The sequence below is a fragment of the Chenopodium album genome, chromosome 27, assembly GCF_948465745.1.
Source record: "Chenopodium album chromosome 27, dcCheAlbu1.1, whole genome shotgun sequence".
Classification (NCBI taxonomy): domain Eukaryota; kingdom Viridiplantae; phylum Streptophyta; class Magnoliopsida; order Caryophyllales; family Amaranthaceae; genus Chenopodium; species Chenopodium album.
The window spans coordinates 32,386,276-32,404,619 of NC_137860.1; the positions used below are offsets into that span (position 1 = coordinate 32,386,276).

An 18,344-nucleotide genomic window follows, 5' to 3' on the forward strand; every position below is an offset into this window, starting at 1 on the left:
GCTTATCGTCCATGTTGGGCATTTTTAATATATACTATATAGGAGTAGTTGCCATAGTTCATTAGTACATAAACACACAAAACAAAAAAAACACCCTAAAAACTGTAGTCTGTAGTCTGTAGTCTGTAGATGTTTGGCATAGTTCACAAAGTGATAAAACGAAAAATGTATGTTTTGTATGTTGGATAGCCATTAATTATTGTGGTCACAGGTCTATTCTTGTTTTGGAAAATTCCACTTGTGTACATTTAGAGAATATAGTAAATAAATAGGAAAATTTCACATTTGCTACCAGCGAAAGCACCACATATCAGATTTACTACCTGTTTAAAAAAATATTTTATATTACTACCACCCAAATTCCCTAACTGTATATATTGCTACCACTTAACAGAATCCGTTAAGGTTCCGTTAAGTGGGCCCCATATTTCATTAAATAATAATTTAAATTATATAAAAAAAAACTTAAAAAAAAAAAATCTAAAACACCTCCCCTCCCCTTCCCGGCGTCAGCCACCCTCCCCCCTCCCCTTGCTGGCGGCCAACAGTTTCCCCGAAACCGGCGAACCCCACCTCCTCCATTGCCCCTCCTGCCAACCACCCCTAACCTCGTGGTCGGTGCATCACCCGCCTGCTGCTAAACCGTCACCTCCGCAGCGAAGTTCCACCACATTCTTCATCGGCAACGCCCCGATCTTTCCCCCACCCCTACGCAGCCAACAAACTCCTTTCCCCTTAATGTTGCCCCGACCACCAGCCCCAAACCACCAGCCAATCGAAACCCTAAAATTCAAAATCGAATCAAAATCAAAATCATAAACCACCGGCCCCAAACCACCGAAATCAAAACCCTCGTTTAGGGTGGTTTGGGGCTGGTGGTTTAGGGATGGCCGAAAGGGTAAGGGAAGGGGAGGGGGTCGATTTCGGTGTGGGGAATAGGGAGGGGGGCAATTTTCGGTGGGGGAAAGGGAGAGGGTAGTGGTTTCCGGTACGGGGTGGGGGTCGGGGCAGCAACAACGGGAAAGGAGAGGGGTGGTTGTCTGCGTAGGTGGGGGAAAGGGAGGGAGTGGGGTCGTGCCGGCGGGGGGGTGTGGTGGGGTCGCGCCGGCTCCAGCAGGGGGAGGGGGTGGCAGTTGAGGGGACGGGTGGGCTGCAAGGTGGTTGAACGGTGGCTACACGACCCAACCAGCCGTTCTTGTGGGCCCCTCAAACAGAAACATTAACGGGGTTAGTCAGTGGTAGCAATATATACAGTTAGGGAATTTGGGTGGTAGTAATATAAAATATTTTTTTAAACAGGTAGTAAATCTGATACGTGGTGCTTTCGCTGGTAGTAAATGTGAAATTTTCCAAATAAATATGTATATTTATACTTATATTTTTTAAATATATACATTTTGAGAAGATTTTAAATATATATATTATTTACTTAAATATTAAGCACCAGTGGTCTAGTGGTAGACTAGTACCCTGCCACGGTACAGACCCGGTTCGATTCCCGGCTGGTGCAACCTTGTTTTTTGTTTTCTACAATAAAAAATGAACGTTACTGTATTAATTAATTCCGCTAGTAATTTCAACCACCCTTACATGGGTTGTTCAAACTTCAAACATACAAAATGCAGGATTGACAATAGTAAATCCTCCATCTACAATAAGATTATGTCCACTAATAAACTTTGATTCATCACTTGCAAGAAATAAAGCCGCATTAGCAACATCCTCCTTTTTACACCAAGCACCTTTGAGATTAGAGTATAACTTAGATATACGTGCTTCGTCCAGGTCAAAAAGGGTCTTAGTCATAGAGGTTGCAGTCACATGTGGTGACACACAATTCACCCTGATCCCATATCTTCCAAGCTCGACAGCAGTGTTCCTTGTGAGCCCCAGCACACCATGCTTCGAGCTAGTGTAGGCATGGGGCGCTACACCAGCTATGGTAGAGCAAGTACTAGCCATTGTAATTATAGTACCTTGTTTGGCCGGGATCATTACTCGAGCCGCGTGTTTGGTCCCCAAAAACGGCCCAACAAGATTGACTTTTACAACTTCTTCAAACTCCGATAACGTGTTGTCAAGGATATTGGGCTTAGGAAAGCAATTTATGCCCGCATTATTGAACATGATGTCGAGTTTTCCGTATTGGATCATCGTTGAATCGACTGCGTTTTGTACATGGCCTTCATTTGTGACATTGCAGTGGATGTATGAGGCTACTGATGAGCCTAAATCCTTGCAAACAGAATGACCCAAATCATCTTGGATGTCAGCAATCATGACTTTTGCACCATTTTGTGTAAAAAATTTAGCTACATATTCACCAATTCCACTAGCTCCTCCTGTGATAAGGGCAACTTTGCCTTCCAACCTAAAAACAAAATCTCATCAATATTATATTCCTCAACATCATCTTGGGAAGTCTTGTATAAAACTCAACCTTGCCTTATGTGTACTATTATGTTTTCCTCAAAATCAATATAAACTTGTTACTTTCTCTTACATGTGAATTTAGCTAGCATATTATTAGTGAACCACGTAAGTCAAATTTATGTGTTGTGTTCTTATTTGTTGATTTTGAATAAACTTCTGCCCTCAGGTTGGTTATAGCATACATGAATAACTCTCAAATTATAAATAATGGGTGCTGATATTGCCAAGGCAAAAGGCAAAAAAAAGTCATTTTGGGCGATTGTAGATAATTTAGCCTTAGAATGATAGAGTTATGAGAAAGAGAATGTTGGAAAGCTTAATTATATTGATGTAATTCTATGAGTATATATAGTACATGAGTAAGCAATATAATACGACTAGATACATTAGAGTACTTGTCTAGGTATATTAACTAAGAATAAGGGATATCTTTGACCATCAACCTAAAGAGTAAATTAAGGAATAAATCAAGGGATCATTATCCTTTACACGCCCCCGCAAGATGGACGTCCAGAATGAGAGACCGATCTTGATTATAATTCGCAAATCTTGTTAGGAAGTGAAGTGTAGGTGATGTGAGAAGGGTTGCATCGCATTGTGATTCTCCGGAAGGGTTTTGAGAGAGGGGAGTATTAGATTTTTTTTTTTTTTTTTTTTTTTTTTTGCTAGCATGTGCTTGCAATATATGGGAGATTGGGAGAAGAATAAAAAATATAGGGTTTCCTTCACAACTATTGAAGGCGAGATAGAAAAAAAATATGATGGTGTTGATGGTGGTTTAGAACGGAAAGAATGTTATGTTTCTCCATAATGATTTTGGAGAAAGAATTTCATGTTTGGCAACACTTGGTAGGTAAACTACGGGATGCCGAAAAGGGATTGTTTCTCCGAAAGGGGTTTGGAGAAAAAAAAATATTGATAATTGACATCTCTTGGTATGCAAAATACGGGGTGTCAAAAGAGTTGAGCGAAGTGTGATTTTGAGGCCCGTACCATCACCTACAAGAAGTTCTTCCATGCCATCATATGGTGTATGGAGAGAGAGATTTTCCAAATCAGCAGTGACATGGTGAGATGCACCACTGTCAAGAATCCAAGAGGAAGAAGGTGAAGGTGAAGCGAGGATAGCGGTATTGGTTTGTGGTTTTGAATGGGACGAGTTTGGGTTGTCATCCATGAATAAAGTTTATAAAAAGGATCAAGGTATCTGATACCATATAGAAGAGTTGGAAAGAAGTTGTGATTTTGGTTTGAAGCTTTTCGGGAAGGGAGTTTGATATGGGCACCATCATTTGTCGGCGTCGACAAAGGGTTTTGATAGTGTAACCATGGTAGTAGCGGAAGCAAGAAAAGATGGATCAAAAGCTCATGATACCATGATAGAGTTATGAGAAAGAGAATGTTGGAAAGCTTAATTATATTGATGTAATTCCATGAGTATATATAGTACATGAGTAAGCAATATAATACGACTAGATACATTAGAGTACTTGTCTAGGTATATTAACTAAGAATAAGGGATATCTTTGACCATCAACCTAAAGAGTAAATTAAGGAATAAATCAAGGGATCATTATCCTTTACATAGAAGTGACTTTTTTACTTTGGTAATATCAGCACCCTAAATAATTTATTGATTTACAAATCGTGAACCTACAATATGAACTTGGAAATTTAGTAAAAACAATAAACAAACAGCGAATTTAACAAGTTTAATTAGTTACCTTTTAGCTGCAGTAGACAAAATTGAGAAATTTGACATCCGATGAACGAATATAGGATATTATTGTATGAATTTTGCACAGTTTGCTGTTGATATGTGTGATTACAAGTATCTCATGAACCTATTTATAAAGCCTTTTGAATCCACACATTCAAGTACAAAGTAGTGAAAATTGACGAAGCAAATCATTGAGCTTTTTTAAACGGTTAGCTCTTCCACATACCAAGTCAAAGATGGTGTTCTTGAGATCTTACCAACTGTCCAAATCTATCTCATTCATAGGTGTGGTGTCATTTTTTAAAAGACGAATTTGCAATAACGTTATGAGACAGTTATCTTTAATACTTCCTCAATTTTATTTTATTTGTTGTTTATGATTTATGTTAAAGATGATCGCTTCATAATAAAATTTTAAAAGATAACGTAAAGTATTAATTAAATTACAAAGGAATGAATGTACGATATATAAGCATAATATATAAAGCAATTAAGCATGCATACACAATTACACGGTTAATAAAAAGTGGCCTAGGAGCTTTATTTCTATTGCTAATTGCAATAAATTCTGATAATGCATGTGGACATTTTATCAATAATACAATGAAAATTAAGGACATGTTACCTAATTGACAAATATGACAGTGACATACAACAGTATTATTAGTATTTGAGTTGTCCAAACATACGAATTGAAATCTAGGATTCATAATGGTAAATCCTCTGTCAAACATATACTCTAATTATGAAGTACAAAAAGATCAATAATGGATTAATGGTATTAAGTATCATATACAAAGTATATTAAACCTTAACAATCTTTTATTAGTTTAACACTATTAAAGTGATGGTACTTGCTACTTTACAACACTATTATTTTTTACGTTTGAGAAAAGCTAACCAATCGTTACTTGTACCAGTACAAGTGTACAACTAACCGCTATTCGAACCATTTCCTTACCAAACACTCTTATTTTTCTCTAGCAGTACTTTTACCTCAAACGCAACTACCAAACGAGGCCTTATTCAAACATAGTAAATGCCGGATTCACAATAGTAAATCCTCCATCAACAAGAAGATTATGTCCACTTATAAACTTTGATTCATCACTTGCAAGAAATAAAGCCGCATTCGCAACATCCTCCTTTTTACACCAAACACCTTTGAGATTAGAGTATATCTTGGATATACCTTCATCATCTAGATCAAAGAAGTTCTTAGTCAAAGAGGTTGAAGTCACATGTGGTGACAAACAATTGACCCTAATCCCATATTTTCCGAGTTCAACGGCGGTGTTCCTTGTGAGCCCCACCACACCATGCTTCGAGCTAGTGTAGGCATGGGGTGCAGCACCTCCTATGGTGGAGCAAGTACTAGCCATTGTAATTATACTACCTTGTTGGGCCGGGATCATGACTCGGGCCGCATGTTTGGTCCCCAAAAACGGCCCAATAAGATTCACTTTTACAACTTCTTCAAACTCCGATAATGTGTTGTCAAGGATAGTGGGCTTGGGATGGCTAACTATGCCAGCATTATTGAACATGATGTCGAGTTTTCCGTATTGAGCCATTGTTGAGTCAACTGCGTTTTTTACGTGGGCTTCATTAGTGACATTGCAGTGGATGTATGAGGCTACTGATGGGCCTAGATCCTTGCAAACTTCTTGGCCCAAATCATCTTGGATGTCAGCAATCATTACTTTTGCACCATTTTGAGTGAAAAATTTAGCTGTATATTCACCAATTCCGTTAGCACCTCCTGTGATAAGGGCAACCTTGCCTTCCAACCTAAAAACAAAATTTCATTAATAGTGAGGGTATGTTCTCTTCAACTTAATTTCAATTCATTTCAGCTTTACTTAATTTAATTCCTAATTTCTTTCTCCCATAAACAAATCATTTCAGCTCTATTAAATTCATTTTAGTAAATCGGAACAGACTCTGAGTACTTGCTTGTGATATACGAAGTATTCTTAATTTAGTTTGTCTTTTTAGGCTTTATTTTGATTTTTTTGGGGAGTTATATATAAGATCTCTAACTCTCAAACTTGCCTAATTTTGCACTTCAAATTCTATTTTAACTTCCTTCAATATCAATATAAGCGTAGTCTAACTTGTATTGATGTTAACATAGCCAGCAAGCATGTTATTAGATAACCACATCAATTTTATGTGATCTTATTCGTTGATTTTGCACAATCATTTTCCCTTTTGTTATGTCGTAGAGCTATAGAAGTATGTGGTACATCTAATTTGCAAAAACATTGATTGGATTACCAAATCGTTAACCTACAATTCTATAAACACCGTGAGCTTGGAAATCATGTTAAGCAAATGCAGCAAAATAAATTAATTAATTAATTATTTAAAAAAAAAAAAAAAAAAAAAAAAAAAAAAAAAAAAAAAAAAAAAAACCATGAGAATATATACGTTTAATTACCTTCTAGCCGCAGTGGAAAAGATTGAGACGCTTGCCATTTGATGTATGATATAGGATAATATAATATTATGTTCTTAAAGTATTTGTTATCTAATTTTTTAGAGTTTGCAAAAAAACAAAAAAAAAAAAAAATTTGAAAAAAAGAAAATTGGATGTAGAGTTTGCATGCAATGTTTGCTAAGTGTGAAGTGAATGTGTGATTGCTTGGTATATCATAGACGCCTAAAGCCTATTTATCAAGCCTCTTGAATCAACACATTCAATTGTAAAATTGTGACAAGTCGTTGGCCTTTTTCTCCTCCATATGCTAAGTCAAAGGTGGTGTTCTTGATCAACTTTATCCCATTGAGAAAAAAAAAATGTCATTTTACTAATTTGGATCCAGAATGAGGCGAACCTGGAATAATATTACGACACATTCATTTTAAACAATTCCTTCATTTGTTCATGTTGAATTATAACTCACATTCAATTATACATATGAGTGTCCCACATTAAACGATAAGAGTTATATGTTTCACAAGATTAAGGGAGGCTATTTTCGATTTAATAACTATCCTCAACTTTGCTCTAATCAATAAGCAGGAGATGGCCATGTGACTCTCAATTACTAAAAAACAGAAGAAAAAGAAAGAGAGAGAACGGTTGTCTTTTTTACCATTTTATATTCTAGAATAGAACTTCATATTCAATATAGTATCATCGTCATGCTTAATGACTTTAATAATATACACTCCATATACGCATATACAAGTACAATATAATTAATATTTGTAGAAAGTTGATACCTTATTTCAAATGCAAATTGCAATAAATTCAATAATTTGGACATTTCAATACAATGATAATTCAAGGATAATTTTTTCTTCTTTTTTTCCCCTAATTGACAATGACATTATTATTATTATTTTAGTTGTTCAAACATGCAAAACCCAGGATTCACAATGGTAAATCCTCCATCAACAATAAGATTGTGTCCACTAATAAACTTTGAATCATCACTAGCAAGAAATAAAGCTGCATTCCCAACATCCTCCACTTTACACCAAGCACCTTTGAGATTAGAGTATATGTTTGCTATACCTCCATCATCTAGGTTAAAAAAGCGTTTGGCCAAAGGAGTAGCAACCGCATGAGGTGACACACAATTCACCCTAATCCCATATTTTCCGAGCTCGACGGCCGTGTTCCGTGTGAGCCCAACCACTCCATGCTTGGAGCTAGTGTAGGCATGGGAGGCTACACCTCCAATGGTGGAACAAATACTAGCTGTTGTAATAATACTACCTTGTTGGGCCGGGATCATGACTCGGGCCGCATGTTTAGTACCCAAAAACGGCCCAATAAGATTTACCCTAACAACTTCTTCAAATTCGGATTGCGTATTGTCAAGGATGTTGGGCTTTGGTAAGCCCACTATACCCGCGTTGTTAAACATGATGTCGAGTTTTCCATATTGGGCCATCGTTGAGTCAACTGCGTTTTGAACATGGGATTCATTTGTGACATTGCAATGGATGTAGGATGATGCACATAAGCCCATGTTCTTGCATACAGTTTGGCCCAATTCATCTTGGATATCAGCAATCATGACTTTGGCACCATGTTTGGTAAAAAGTTTTGCAGCAAATTCTCCAATTCCACTAGCACCACCTGTGATGAGTGCAACCTTACCTTCCAACCTATGAACAAAAACACAAATTTAATGAAAAAAAAAAAAAATTATTTGATTTCATAGATTAAACAAGAGAGAAATTAGTAGATGGGCAAAAAAAATATCGATTGTAAGAGTAATGGATGAACCTTACTACCTTTAAATGAACAACCAGCATTGAAAATAAGGGTAAATTTAGAGAAACGAAGAAAATGCTAACACAATGAACACAATGCAATACGATAGTTTTCTAAGACGAAGAAAATTCGTTGCATTTTATGTAACTTATTAGTCATTACCTAAGCTTATACTCGTACGCACGGAATATAGAGTATTACCTTCTAGCAGCAGTTGATAACACTGAGACAGTTGCCATATTTGGTATCTCCTAATCTCCTATATAGCTCTACTCTTCACGTTTAGAGCTTTTAACTTACTGTACTAGTCACAACTTAGTAACTTACATAAATTTCTTACTTTCTTAATCTCTTGTATGAATTACACGATTTTGTAACTGGTCACTTCTAGCTAGTCACTACTTACTAGTCACTAGTCACTAGTCACTAGTCAATATCTAGTCACGTTTTATGTATCTAATTCATTTGTTGAATCATAAAATCCTAGCCCCACTTGATACAATGAGTCAATGATAGCCAAGTAACCAACAAAACTCACACCAACTCGTGTCTAGTATTTTCTCCATTTCTTTATATTTATTCGTATCATTAGGATTTTATGCTTGTCAATACTTATAATGATAAACCACATTTTACATTAATATCTTATATTGTATGTTAATAAAAGCTATATTAAAAATTGTTATTTTGAAAATACACATATCTTCAATATTTTCTTGTTAAAATAGTCATTCTTGGTTACAAATTTAAAGATTGCGTGTGATTTTAGGTTGTTTTATACAAAAATAAATGTTGCAAGAGGCCAAATGGATACTTTCCCTAATTATATTTTCGGAGTACTATTGTACCTAAGATGTCAAAACTGACACAATTGACCTGATTGACAATCAATCTAAACAAAATCCGATTGTCTTATGATTTGTATGTGAAAATAATTTAGCACAATTTAAAATATTTAAAAATTTGAATTAAGGCTTGTTCTGATTGACTGAACCGAACTTATTGGAATTGAACAGAACTGAAGTTAAGCTAGGGAGAACAAGTCTTTAAACTTAATTTAATCCAACATAACTGAACCCCAAGAAAGGAAAAAAAAAAAAAAAAATGGCTTAATTGGTACCAAAGTCAAAAACAGTGATTACCAACCCAAAACAACAGTGTGACCGACTGTACCAGGGGTCAACATCTTTCGATCCCAAAAACCCAATCAATTAATCATGTCGTGCGACACCACCACCACCACCACCAACAAACAGATCTTCCTCCTCTCCGGCCAAAGCAACATGGCCGGCCGAGGAGGCGTCGTAAAATACACCGACCACCATCACCACCACCACAAGAAATGGGACGGCGTTATTCCGCCGGAATGTCAACCCCACCCTTCAATCCTCCGCCTCAACGCGCACCTCCATTGGGAACAAGCGCGTGATCCACTACATTCCGACATCGATAGCCGAAAGGTTTGTGGGGTGGGACCCGGAATGCCCTTTGCCAACGTGGTTAGGGAGCGCGTGGAGGGTACTATTGGACTTGTCCCGTGTGCCGTTGGCGGAACCGCGATAAGAGAGTGGGCGCGTGGGGAACACTTGTATGAGAATATGGTGAAGAGAGCTAAATGTGGGGTGGAGAATGGTGGGGGTGAGATTAAAGCAATGTTGTGGTATCAAGGTGAGAGTGATGCCACCGCGAGTGATGCTGACGCGTATAAAGGGCGATTGGAGAAGGTTTTTTGTGATGTTAGGGAAGATCTTCAGTTGCCATTGCTTCCTATCATTCAGGTACACTATTGTACATTTGTACTACTTTACTTGATGTTGTTTGTTTTGATATGGTATTTGTTGGTAATTATTCATTTTAGGAATGAAATTACGTCTAAATTTGGACTAGTCTTGTGTATGGTTTCAAGCACAATTAGAGATCGGAGATGTTACGTCTTGAAGACCCTGAAAAGTCAAATAAAACGATCTTTAAAAGATTGATGTGCATTGTGAACTTAAACTCAAACTTGGTACCCCTTGTTTTGACTTTTTGACTTTTTTAAGAAAGAGAGAATCTTCTAAATTTCTCTTAATGTATAAGAATAAATATAGTCATGTGAGATCTAGTTTGATTCGTCTTAGTGAGTAGATTATTAATATCTAACTTTTATAATTTTTGCTAGTGTGAGATTAAAGATATTTACGGTCAAAGTTGGGTCAAAATTTGCATCGATTTACGAAATAGGAACATCATTATGAAACGGAGGGAGTATTACGTTAAGTTGACTCCTCTAACCTGGTAAATTGGTAATGTTGGTGGAGTTTGTGAGTTAGTATGTCTACATTTTATGTCAATTCTATGGTGTATGAATTCATTATGATTTTTATTGTATACTGCCTAGCTATGTGAAGTACCTTGCTTGATCAGAACCAAGAATTCAAACAATACTTGGTGTAGTTAAAAAAACATTGATGTGTGAATATACTTCGTATGATAAATTTAGGAGTGATTGAAAATGCTTGATTTGTTTAGGTGGCACTCGCATCCGGGGATGAAAAATACATAGAGAAGGTGAGAGAAGCACAACTAGGGATCAAACTCCCAAATGTTGTATGTGTGGATGCCAAAGGATTGAAACTCAATGACGACAATCTTCATTTATCTACCGAAGCCCAGGTTCAATTAGGTCAGATGTTGGCTGATGCTTACCTCTGCCATTTTAATCCTTCCTCCTCTTAGGTTCTACATATGTAGATTGCTGCATTACTGCGTGCATATGCTGTCTTTTGGATAACTTACACAGTTACACTTCTTATACTGCGGCTTTATATTTCTCTGTATTCAATAAATCAAAATATTTTTGATCTGTTCTTATTGCTCTCATGGGTGTGTGTGTGTGTGGAAATCGTCTTTATTTTTGTCTCTAACGTTCTAAATATCATGACTGTTTTTATACAATGGATATATTTGCATACAATGATTGTGTACTCTGTATCGGTTTGTTTTAACTTTTAAGACTTGCTATATATGGATGCATGCTCTATATAGCTAACATAAGTAATGTAATGCTAGTCGTTGGAGTACCGTGAAGATGCTTATTATTGACTTAAAATATGTGAAGGCTTTGGCCATGAATTCTATCTGCAAGGGTATAGAGTTCAGAATTTTAAATTTGCAAGTTGCAAATTGTAATCAATGTTTATACTCTACATCTTGGGAAATGATGGGAAGACAGCTGTAAAATGTTAAAGAAATGGAATGAATAGCATAAAACAACCTAGATTAGAGGAATGATGCATTTTCAATAGAATACAATAATACATCATCTTCCATAGCTAGGCAATCATGTCATGTGAGAACTCCAAAGAGATCTTCATCCTCTCAGGGCAGAGCAACATGTCAGGCCGCGGAGGAGTCATTAAGTACTCCGAGACTGATCAGAAATGGGATGGTGTTGTTCCACCCGAATGTCAGCCTAACCCTTCAATCCTCCGCTTCAGCGCTCAACTCCTTTGGGAGGAGGCGCATGAGCCTCTACATGTTGATATTGATACACAGAAGGTTTGTGGGGTTGGGCCTGGCATGCCCTTTGCCCATAAGCTTATAGAGCATGTGGGTGGCACTGTTGGACTCGTGCCCTGTGCTGTGGGTGCATCTCCGATCAGTGAGTGGGCACGAGGAACACCCTTGTACAAGAGTATGGTGAAGAGGGCTAAAGCTGCAGTGAGGAGAGGTGGGGATGAGAGTGAGATTAAGGCATTGTTGTGGTACCAAGGAGAGAGTGATACGTTGACAGAGCATGATGCGGATGAATATAAAGATAGGATGGAGGAGTTTATTTGTAATGTCAGGGAGGATCTTCAGTTGCCACTGCTTCCAATTATTCAGGTAATCTACTTTCAATTAAAGATCAAAGTTCTAAGTTTTTTTTTTTTTTTTTTTTTTTCATGGTTTTCTTATAAGAGCAATCACCATAATACATGTTTTTATCCTGCCTTAAGATTTCAGATAAAGTTTACAACTGGTACTATACTACTCTGTACTACTACTAAATAGACGTGATAACATGTCATTATTGTGTGAAACCTTGTATGAGATGGTCTAACAATAATTAACTAAACCGATCCTATATAGTACTAGAGTGCCTTTATATAGTTTCTGTTTTTGCTAGTAATTTTTGATACATGGACGGGGCTAAGTTAATATATGAATGTCTCATTATATAGTTACTCTACTAACTTATTCTTACGAAAGTTATAGCTTGGAATATATGATAAGAGAATGGTTAATTTCTGTGTAGGTGGCACTTGCATCCGGGGTGGAAGAACAATACACAGAAAAGGTGAGAGAAGCACAGCTTGAGATTAATCTCCCCAATGTGGTATGTGTGGATGCCAAGGGGTTGAAGCTGAAAGATGATAATATGCATTTAACTACTGAATCCCAAGTTCATTTAGGACAAATGTTGGCTGATGCCTACCTTAGCCATTTTTAGTCCTTTGTTTGGTTAGCTCATACATGAATTTGCATTACCTGTGCCTTCTTTTCAACAAGGAAAGAAACCAAACCTCTGAAATTATGGTTTTACACAACTTGTGAGTCTCGCGTGTATTCTTATTTTACATGAACCAGATAATACTTGTATTGTGTATGTATTTGTTCTACTTTACAAGCGTTTGTATCAGGTGAAATTAATACAAGCAGATATTAAAACTAAAGTTTGATACTTGCACAAGGATGACAATTATGAAGTACTCATGTATCAACTAAATGCGGTTTTTTACCTTTCTTTCGTGAGAAAGATCTCCTACTCAATTTGTTTTTTCATTTAATATTTAAGCATATCACATATGCGTTGCACGTAAAGTACATTGTATTAGTTTAATACGAGTACACGATGCTTAAAAAAGACCCAAGTAATGGTTGGTTGTAAACGTGCAGAGCAATAAAGCATGCAGGGCGATGCGTTAAAAGGGGGTGGAATCAGGAATCAGGACTCAGGATCCAAAAATTACAAGTTGCTAGTCAAAATATAAAATACACCACACAATTACACAATACCCAAAACTTTGAAGGCTGAAAGGCGCAGCATAAAGAATGAGGGTGATACAAATATAAAATGTTGAGTACGATCCAATGTAAAAGAAAGAATCAAATTTGAAGGCTATACCAAAAAATGAGCCCCACCATTTAATGCTTTTGTTAGGTGAAATTTGCTTTAGCCGCAAATCACTAAATGACAAGTGATTAAGTTTGATTTATTTAAGTCATTAAGCTTGCCCATTTTTTTGCTTTTAGTAGTTGTAGGTGTACTTTAACACTAATCTACTCCGTAATTCCGTATAATTTAAGTGATCAAGTGTATAGTTGAAAAGGAATCACGCCTCACACGGGTCACATGTCACTCTAGCTACGATTGACTATGTGTAACTTTTACCACCAACTTTGTTTGATCAAACTTCGGCAAAACTAATTTTAACAATAACAACTTTTAACAAGGTGTATGTGGAAATATAAACTTTGACTAATAAGGTATTAGTAATTAAAACTTAACATTGGAGATTATGTCAGAGAGGGGTAATCTTTAATATTTGAAGCCCTATTAATAGCACAATCTTTTATGTCCCGCTCCTCCACTGACTTCACTCACGTATACAAATGACAAAATCAAATTGAAAGGCAATAAAATCACTTTCCTACTTTAAAGTAAAAATTAATCTAAACTTGTAATCTAACTCATTGTGCTTTTGAGTTAGACACTTTAAATATAAAGAGGAAGGATATGAAAAGTTTCTACCTTCAAAGTGCCATAAAAATGAACCATTAAATTTAAGATATACACGATCAACTATGACCTGACCCAAAAAAAATGTATGGATTTGAACAACTTAAAAACACAATTTTAGTTAGATCAATCCCGGCCAGAAAAAACCCATAGAGGCTGATTTGGCTCGACAAGCCCTATTCTTTTAATGAGTTTGGGGACGAGATTATGACCCAATCCGACCCAAATTTTAATTACCTCAAACCCCAACCTTAAGATCAAAAAGACTCGATTACCATTGTCAATTTGTCATTTTATTTTACCAACCCTAAATTACAACAGAGTACTCACTTACCAGTCACCAACCCCCAAATACAAGGAATCAACCCTAACCCCACTCTCAAACCCTTACCGTCAATCTCACGCTCCACCTTCTCAACCACCACACTCCCCATTTTCCCGCGCAGTTTCACAGCACGTGCACTCACATCTCCCTCTTTCTCTCTCCTCCATCCTCACTCTCTCTCTTTCTCTCTCCTCCCTAAAACCCCCTTTAAAACCCCACCATCTTCTTCACCCCATAAATCCTCCCTCTTACGGCGGCGCACCTTCCTTCAACCCCAGGAAATAGCTTCATCTCTCTCTTTTCTTCCTCAACAATGGCGGCCGCTTCTTCATCTGCTTCAACAGCTTTACTCTCCAAAAAATCTCTTACCCCCAAACACAGATTCCTCCACCCCACCTCCATTTCCCCCAATTCCCAACTTTCTCTCTCCTCTAAACTCTCCCTTTCTCCCTCGATCTCCCTCTTCTCGCACAACCCTTATCGCCACCTGATCCCCACTACCCCCCGCCAAAAACTCGTCGTTTCTGCCTCCCTTGAATCGAAACCCACCGTTTTGGTCGCCGAAAAGCTCGGTGACGCTGGGTTGGATCTTCTGAAATCGTTTGCGAATGTTGATTGTTCGTATAATCTTAGCCCAGAAGAGCTTTGCACTAAGATCTCTCTCTGTGATGCTTTGATTGTTCGGAGTGGGACTAAGGTTACGAGGGAGGTGTTTGAGTCGTCTGCTGGGAGGTTGAAGGTGGTTGGAAGAGCGGGTGTTGGGATTGATAATGTAGATCTGGGTGCTGCGACGGAGCATGGGTGTTTGGTTGTTAATGCTCCGACGGCTAACACCATTGCGGCGGCTGAACATGGGATTGCTCTTTTGACTGCTATGTCTAGGAATGTTGCTCAAGCTGATGCTTCTGTTAAGGCTGGTTAGTTTTCCTGTGAATTTTTCTTTTCAGGCATTTTGTCGAACAGATTGTGGGCATTATTATAATTTTGTTGTTTATTATTTTGTGTTTTTGATGTTTTGGAGGTTATGTTTAATAGGTTGTTAGATCTGTTTAATGGGAATTCTGGGTTTTTGTTGTTTTGGTTGAATCTGGTTTCTTGCATTTGGGATTGATTGTTGTGATTTAGGTGTTAATTGTAAATGGTATTACAAGGTAGGTTGAATTTGGTACTGATTGGTTTATTTAGAGATGATAGTTGTTAAGGTTAATGCAGGGTTTAAGCTATTCTTATTGAATTATAGCTATACAAATGGTCATGATTAGATATTAGTATCCTCTGCTTTGGTGTTATTTTGTTGCCTAACAAGCTTAATTGTATATGATTATTATGGAGTGTCAATTTCTTTTCAATGATGTGTATGTTGTTTTATCTATGACAATGCAGGGGAGTGGAAGAGGAATAAGTATGTGGGTGTATCACTTGTGGGAAAGAAGCTTGCTGTTTTGGGTTTCGGAAAGGTTGGGTCTGAGGTTGCAAGGCGTGCCAAGGGGCTTGGCATGCATGTGATTGCTCATGATCCCTATGCACCTGCTGACCGTGCCCGAGCTATTGGAGTGGACCTTGTTTCCTTTGATGAGGCCTTAGCAACAGCGGATTTCATTTCCCTACACATGCCTCTCACCTCTTCTACAACAAAGGTGTTAAATGATGACACTTTCGCTAAGATGAAGAAAGGTGTTATGATCGTGAATGTTGCTCGTGGTGGAGTGATTGATGAAGATGCTCTTGTTAGGGCTCTGGATTCTGGGATTGTTGCTCAGGTAACTATTAGATATTAATGAAAAGAGTACATATTTTACATTTTTTTTGGGAAGATATGAGGTATATAACATGAAACATTTCTTTTGTAGGCTGCACTTGATGTCTTCACACAAGAGCCCCCAGCAAAGGACAGTAAGTTGATACAGCATGAAAGAGTTACTGCAACTCCACATCTTGGTGCTAGTACCATGGAAGCTCAGGTAGGTTAAGTGATACACACTGAGAATTGGTGATAGTATAACTTATTGTGTCATTACAAAGTAGTGTTTGTTCTGCAGGAAGGAGTGGCCATTGAAATCGCAGAAGCAGTTATAGGGGCCTTGAATGGAGAGCTTGCTGCAACTGCCGTGAATGCGCCAATGGTTCCTGCTGAGGTACACCTATTGCCTTAACCCTTCACAAGTCGTTCGATATTAACTATTTTGTGATTTAGTTCATAGTTATGGCTTCACCACTACGCATATTTACAATTTTGGTATCTAGAATATTCCTCTATTTGTTGATAGTTGCTCTTTGCGGCCTTGTTCTGTTCTATAGTTGGTTTTGGATATAAATACATGGATCGATCATACTTGTTGTTTACAGTTGTGTATTTTTAGTTTTTTACTATCACGTACATGTTTCTTAAACTGATTTTTAATAATATACTTAGTACTATAGAAGTGTGGGTAGAGAAATAACAAAAATCAATGATAAAAAGATACATGCTTGTAAAGAAGTTTCAATATCATGTCACATAAGACATTTTTATAAATTGCTCACAAAGTTATCGCCATCCCTTTAAGCAATCCATTATCTGATAGTACTCCCTCCGTGTTTTAAAAGATTTTTATTAGCTGAAGACATACCTGTCTTTTTTTTTTTGGTTTTGTATTGGCCTTTTCCTTGAGATATCTCCATGTTAGTCTCACTCTCAGGTAATGTTCCTGTGTATGCTTCAAGAGTGTGTGTGTGTTGGTCTAAGACTCTAAGGTGATGTTCCTGTGTATGTTTCAGAGAGTGTGTGTGCTGGTCTAAGGTGATGTTCCTGTGTATGTTTCAAGAGTGTGTGTGTGTGCTGTATGCAATACTGCTAAGTGCTTGTGTCTTGGAAATTGAAAAATCAGAGGCAAAAAGCTTTGATTACTGCATGTGTTTGATTTCCATCTTTCCTTGTTTGCTCAGGTCCTTAATGAGCTGAAACCTTATGTTGACCTTGCTGAGAAACTTGGTAGACTGGCTATCCAACTGGTAGCAGGTGGAAGTGGTGTTAAATCTGTGAAGGTGGGTTATGCAACCTCAAGAGCACCTGATGATCTTGACACAAGGGTGCTCCGGGCCATGATTACCAAGGGTCTGATTGAGCCTATTTCCAGCACTTTTGTAAACTTGGTAAATGCTGATTTCACTGCAAAGCAGAGAGGACTTCGTATTACCGAAGAGCGCATTCTTCTGGATGGATCACCTGAAAGCCCACTGGAGTCAATCCAGATCCAGATCGCCAATGTGGAATCTAAATTTGCCAGTGCAATTTCAGATTCTGGGGAGATTAGACTTGAGGGGAGGGTTAAAGATGGAGTCCCACATTTGATAAAGGTTGGGTCGTTTGAGGTCGATGTCAGTTTGGAGGGTAGCATTATTCTCTGCCGACAGGTTGATCAACCTGGAATGATCGGAAAGGTGGGAAGCGTTTTGGGAGAAGAGAATGTGAATGTCAGTTTCATGAGTGTTGGAAGACTGGCTCCAAGAACCCATGCTGTGATGGCTATTGGGGTTGATGAACCACCTAGCAGTCAGGTATTGAAGAGGATTGGTGAGATTCCAGCTGTTGAAGAGTTCGTATTTTTGAAGTCATGATGTTCTTTCCTGCACCACTGTGGAAGTGCTAGCTCTGAGAATTCAGCTTCTCTGATGGCAGTAACGCAGATTAGCTTAGCTATTGAATTTTGAAATGGACTGAGGATATTTTGGCAATTGGAGACTTGTATTTTTGAAGTTATGATGCTCTAGTTACTAGTTAATAGTCCAAGATGATACCAATTTTGGGATTTGTTGAATGTAACAAACTTGTAACTTGTATCCGGAGTTTTTAATAATTTTGAGTTGAGGAAGAGTTTGCTCGTTTTAG

At 37.7% G+C, this 18,344-nt stretch overlaps 5 protein-coding genes and 1 pseudogene across 5 annotated transcripts; 3 read left to right on the forward strand and 3 right to left on the reverse strand.

Annotated features, from left to right (window-relative positions):
- Nucleotides 1–1,403: 1,403 nt before the first annotated feature.
- LOC145621039 (borneol dehydrogenase, mitochondrial-like) lies at nt 1,404–4,296 on the reverse strand. The gene is made up of 2 exons (XM_081675772.1): nt 4,158–4,296; nt 1,404–2,371 (listed from the first exon to the last, which is right to left on the reverse strand). Exons 1-2 carry the CDS (start codon nt 4,193–4,195, stop codon nt 1,600–1,602), a joined length of 810 nt encoding a protein of 269 aa, XP_081531898.1. The 5' UTR covers nt 4,196–4,296; the 3' UTR covers nt 1,404–1,599.
- Nucleotides 4,297–4,992: 696 nt separating this feature from the next.
- Nucleotides 4,993–6,833, reverse strand: LOC145621428 (secoisolariciresinol dehydrogenase-like). The gene is made up of 2 exons (XM_081676158.1): nt 6,597–6,833; nt 4,993–5,944 (listed from the first exon to the last, which is right to left on the reverse strand). The coding sequence occupies exons 1-2, from the start codon at nt 6,632–6,634 to the stop codon at nt 5,176–5,178; spliced, it is 807 nt and encodes a 268-aa protein (XP_081532284.1). The 5' UTR covers nt 6,635–6,833; the 3' UTR covers nt 4,993–5,175.
- Nucleotides 6,834–7,500: 667 nt separating this feature from the next.
- Nucleotides 7,501–8,626, reverse strand: LOC145620079 (borneol dehydrogenase, mitochondrial pseudogene; annotated as a pseudogene).
- Nucleotides 8,627–9,581: 955 nt separating this feature from the next.
- On the forward strand, nt 9,582–11,132 carry LOC145619367 (putative carbohydrate esterase At4g34215). The gene is made up of 2 exons (XM_081674046.1): nt 9,582–10,165; nt 10,899–11,132. The coding sequence occupies exons 1-2, from the start codon at nt 9,605–9,607 to the stop codon at nt 11,103–11,105; spliced, it is 768 nt and encodes a 255-aa protein (XP_081530172.1). The 5' UTR covers nt 9,582–9,604; the 3' UTR covers nt 11,106–11,132.
- A 579-nt stretch (nt 11,133–11,711) lies between these two features.
- On the forward strand, nt 11,712–12,958 carry LOC145619368 (putative carbohydrate esterase At4g34215). The gene is made up of 2 exons (XM_081674047.1): nt 11,712–12,254; nt 12,667–12,958. The coding sequence occupies exons 1-2, from the start codon at nt 11,712–11,714 to the stop codon at nt 12,859–12,861; spliced, it is 738 nt and encodes a 245-aa protein (XP_081530173.1). The 3' UTR covers nt 12,862–12,958.
- Nucleotides 12,959–14,673: 1,715 nt separating this feature from the next.
- On the forward strand, nt 14,674–18,343 carry LOC145620368 (D-3-phosphoglycerate dehydrogenase 1, chloroplastic-like). The gene is made up of 5 exons (XM_081675034.1): nt 14,674–15,393; nt 15,860–16,236; nt 16,327–16,437; nt 16,516–16,611; nt 17,402–18,343. Exons 1-5 carry the CDS (start codon nt 14,790–14,792, stop codon nt 18,071–18,073), a joined length of 1,860 nt encoding a protein of 619 aa, XP_081531160.1. The 5' UTR covers nt 14,674–14,789; the 3' UTR covers nt 18,074–18,343.
- The last annotated feature ends 1 nt before the right edge of the window (nt 18,344 follows it).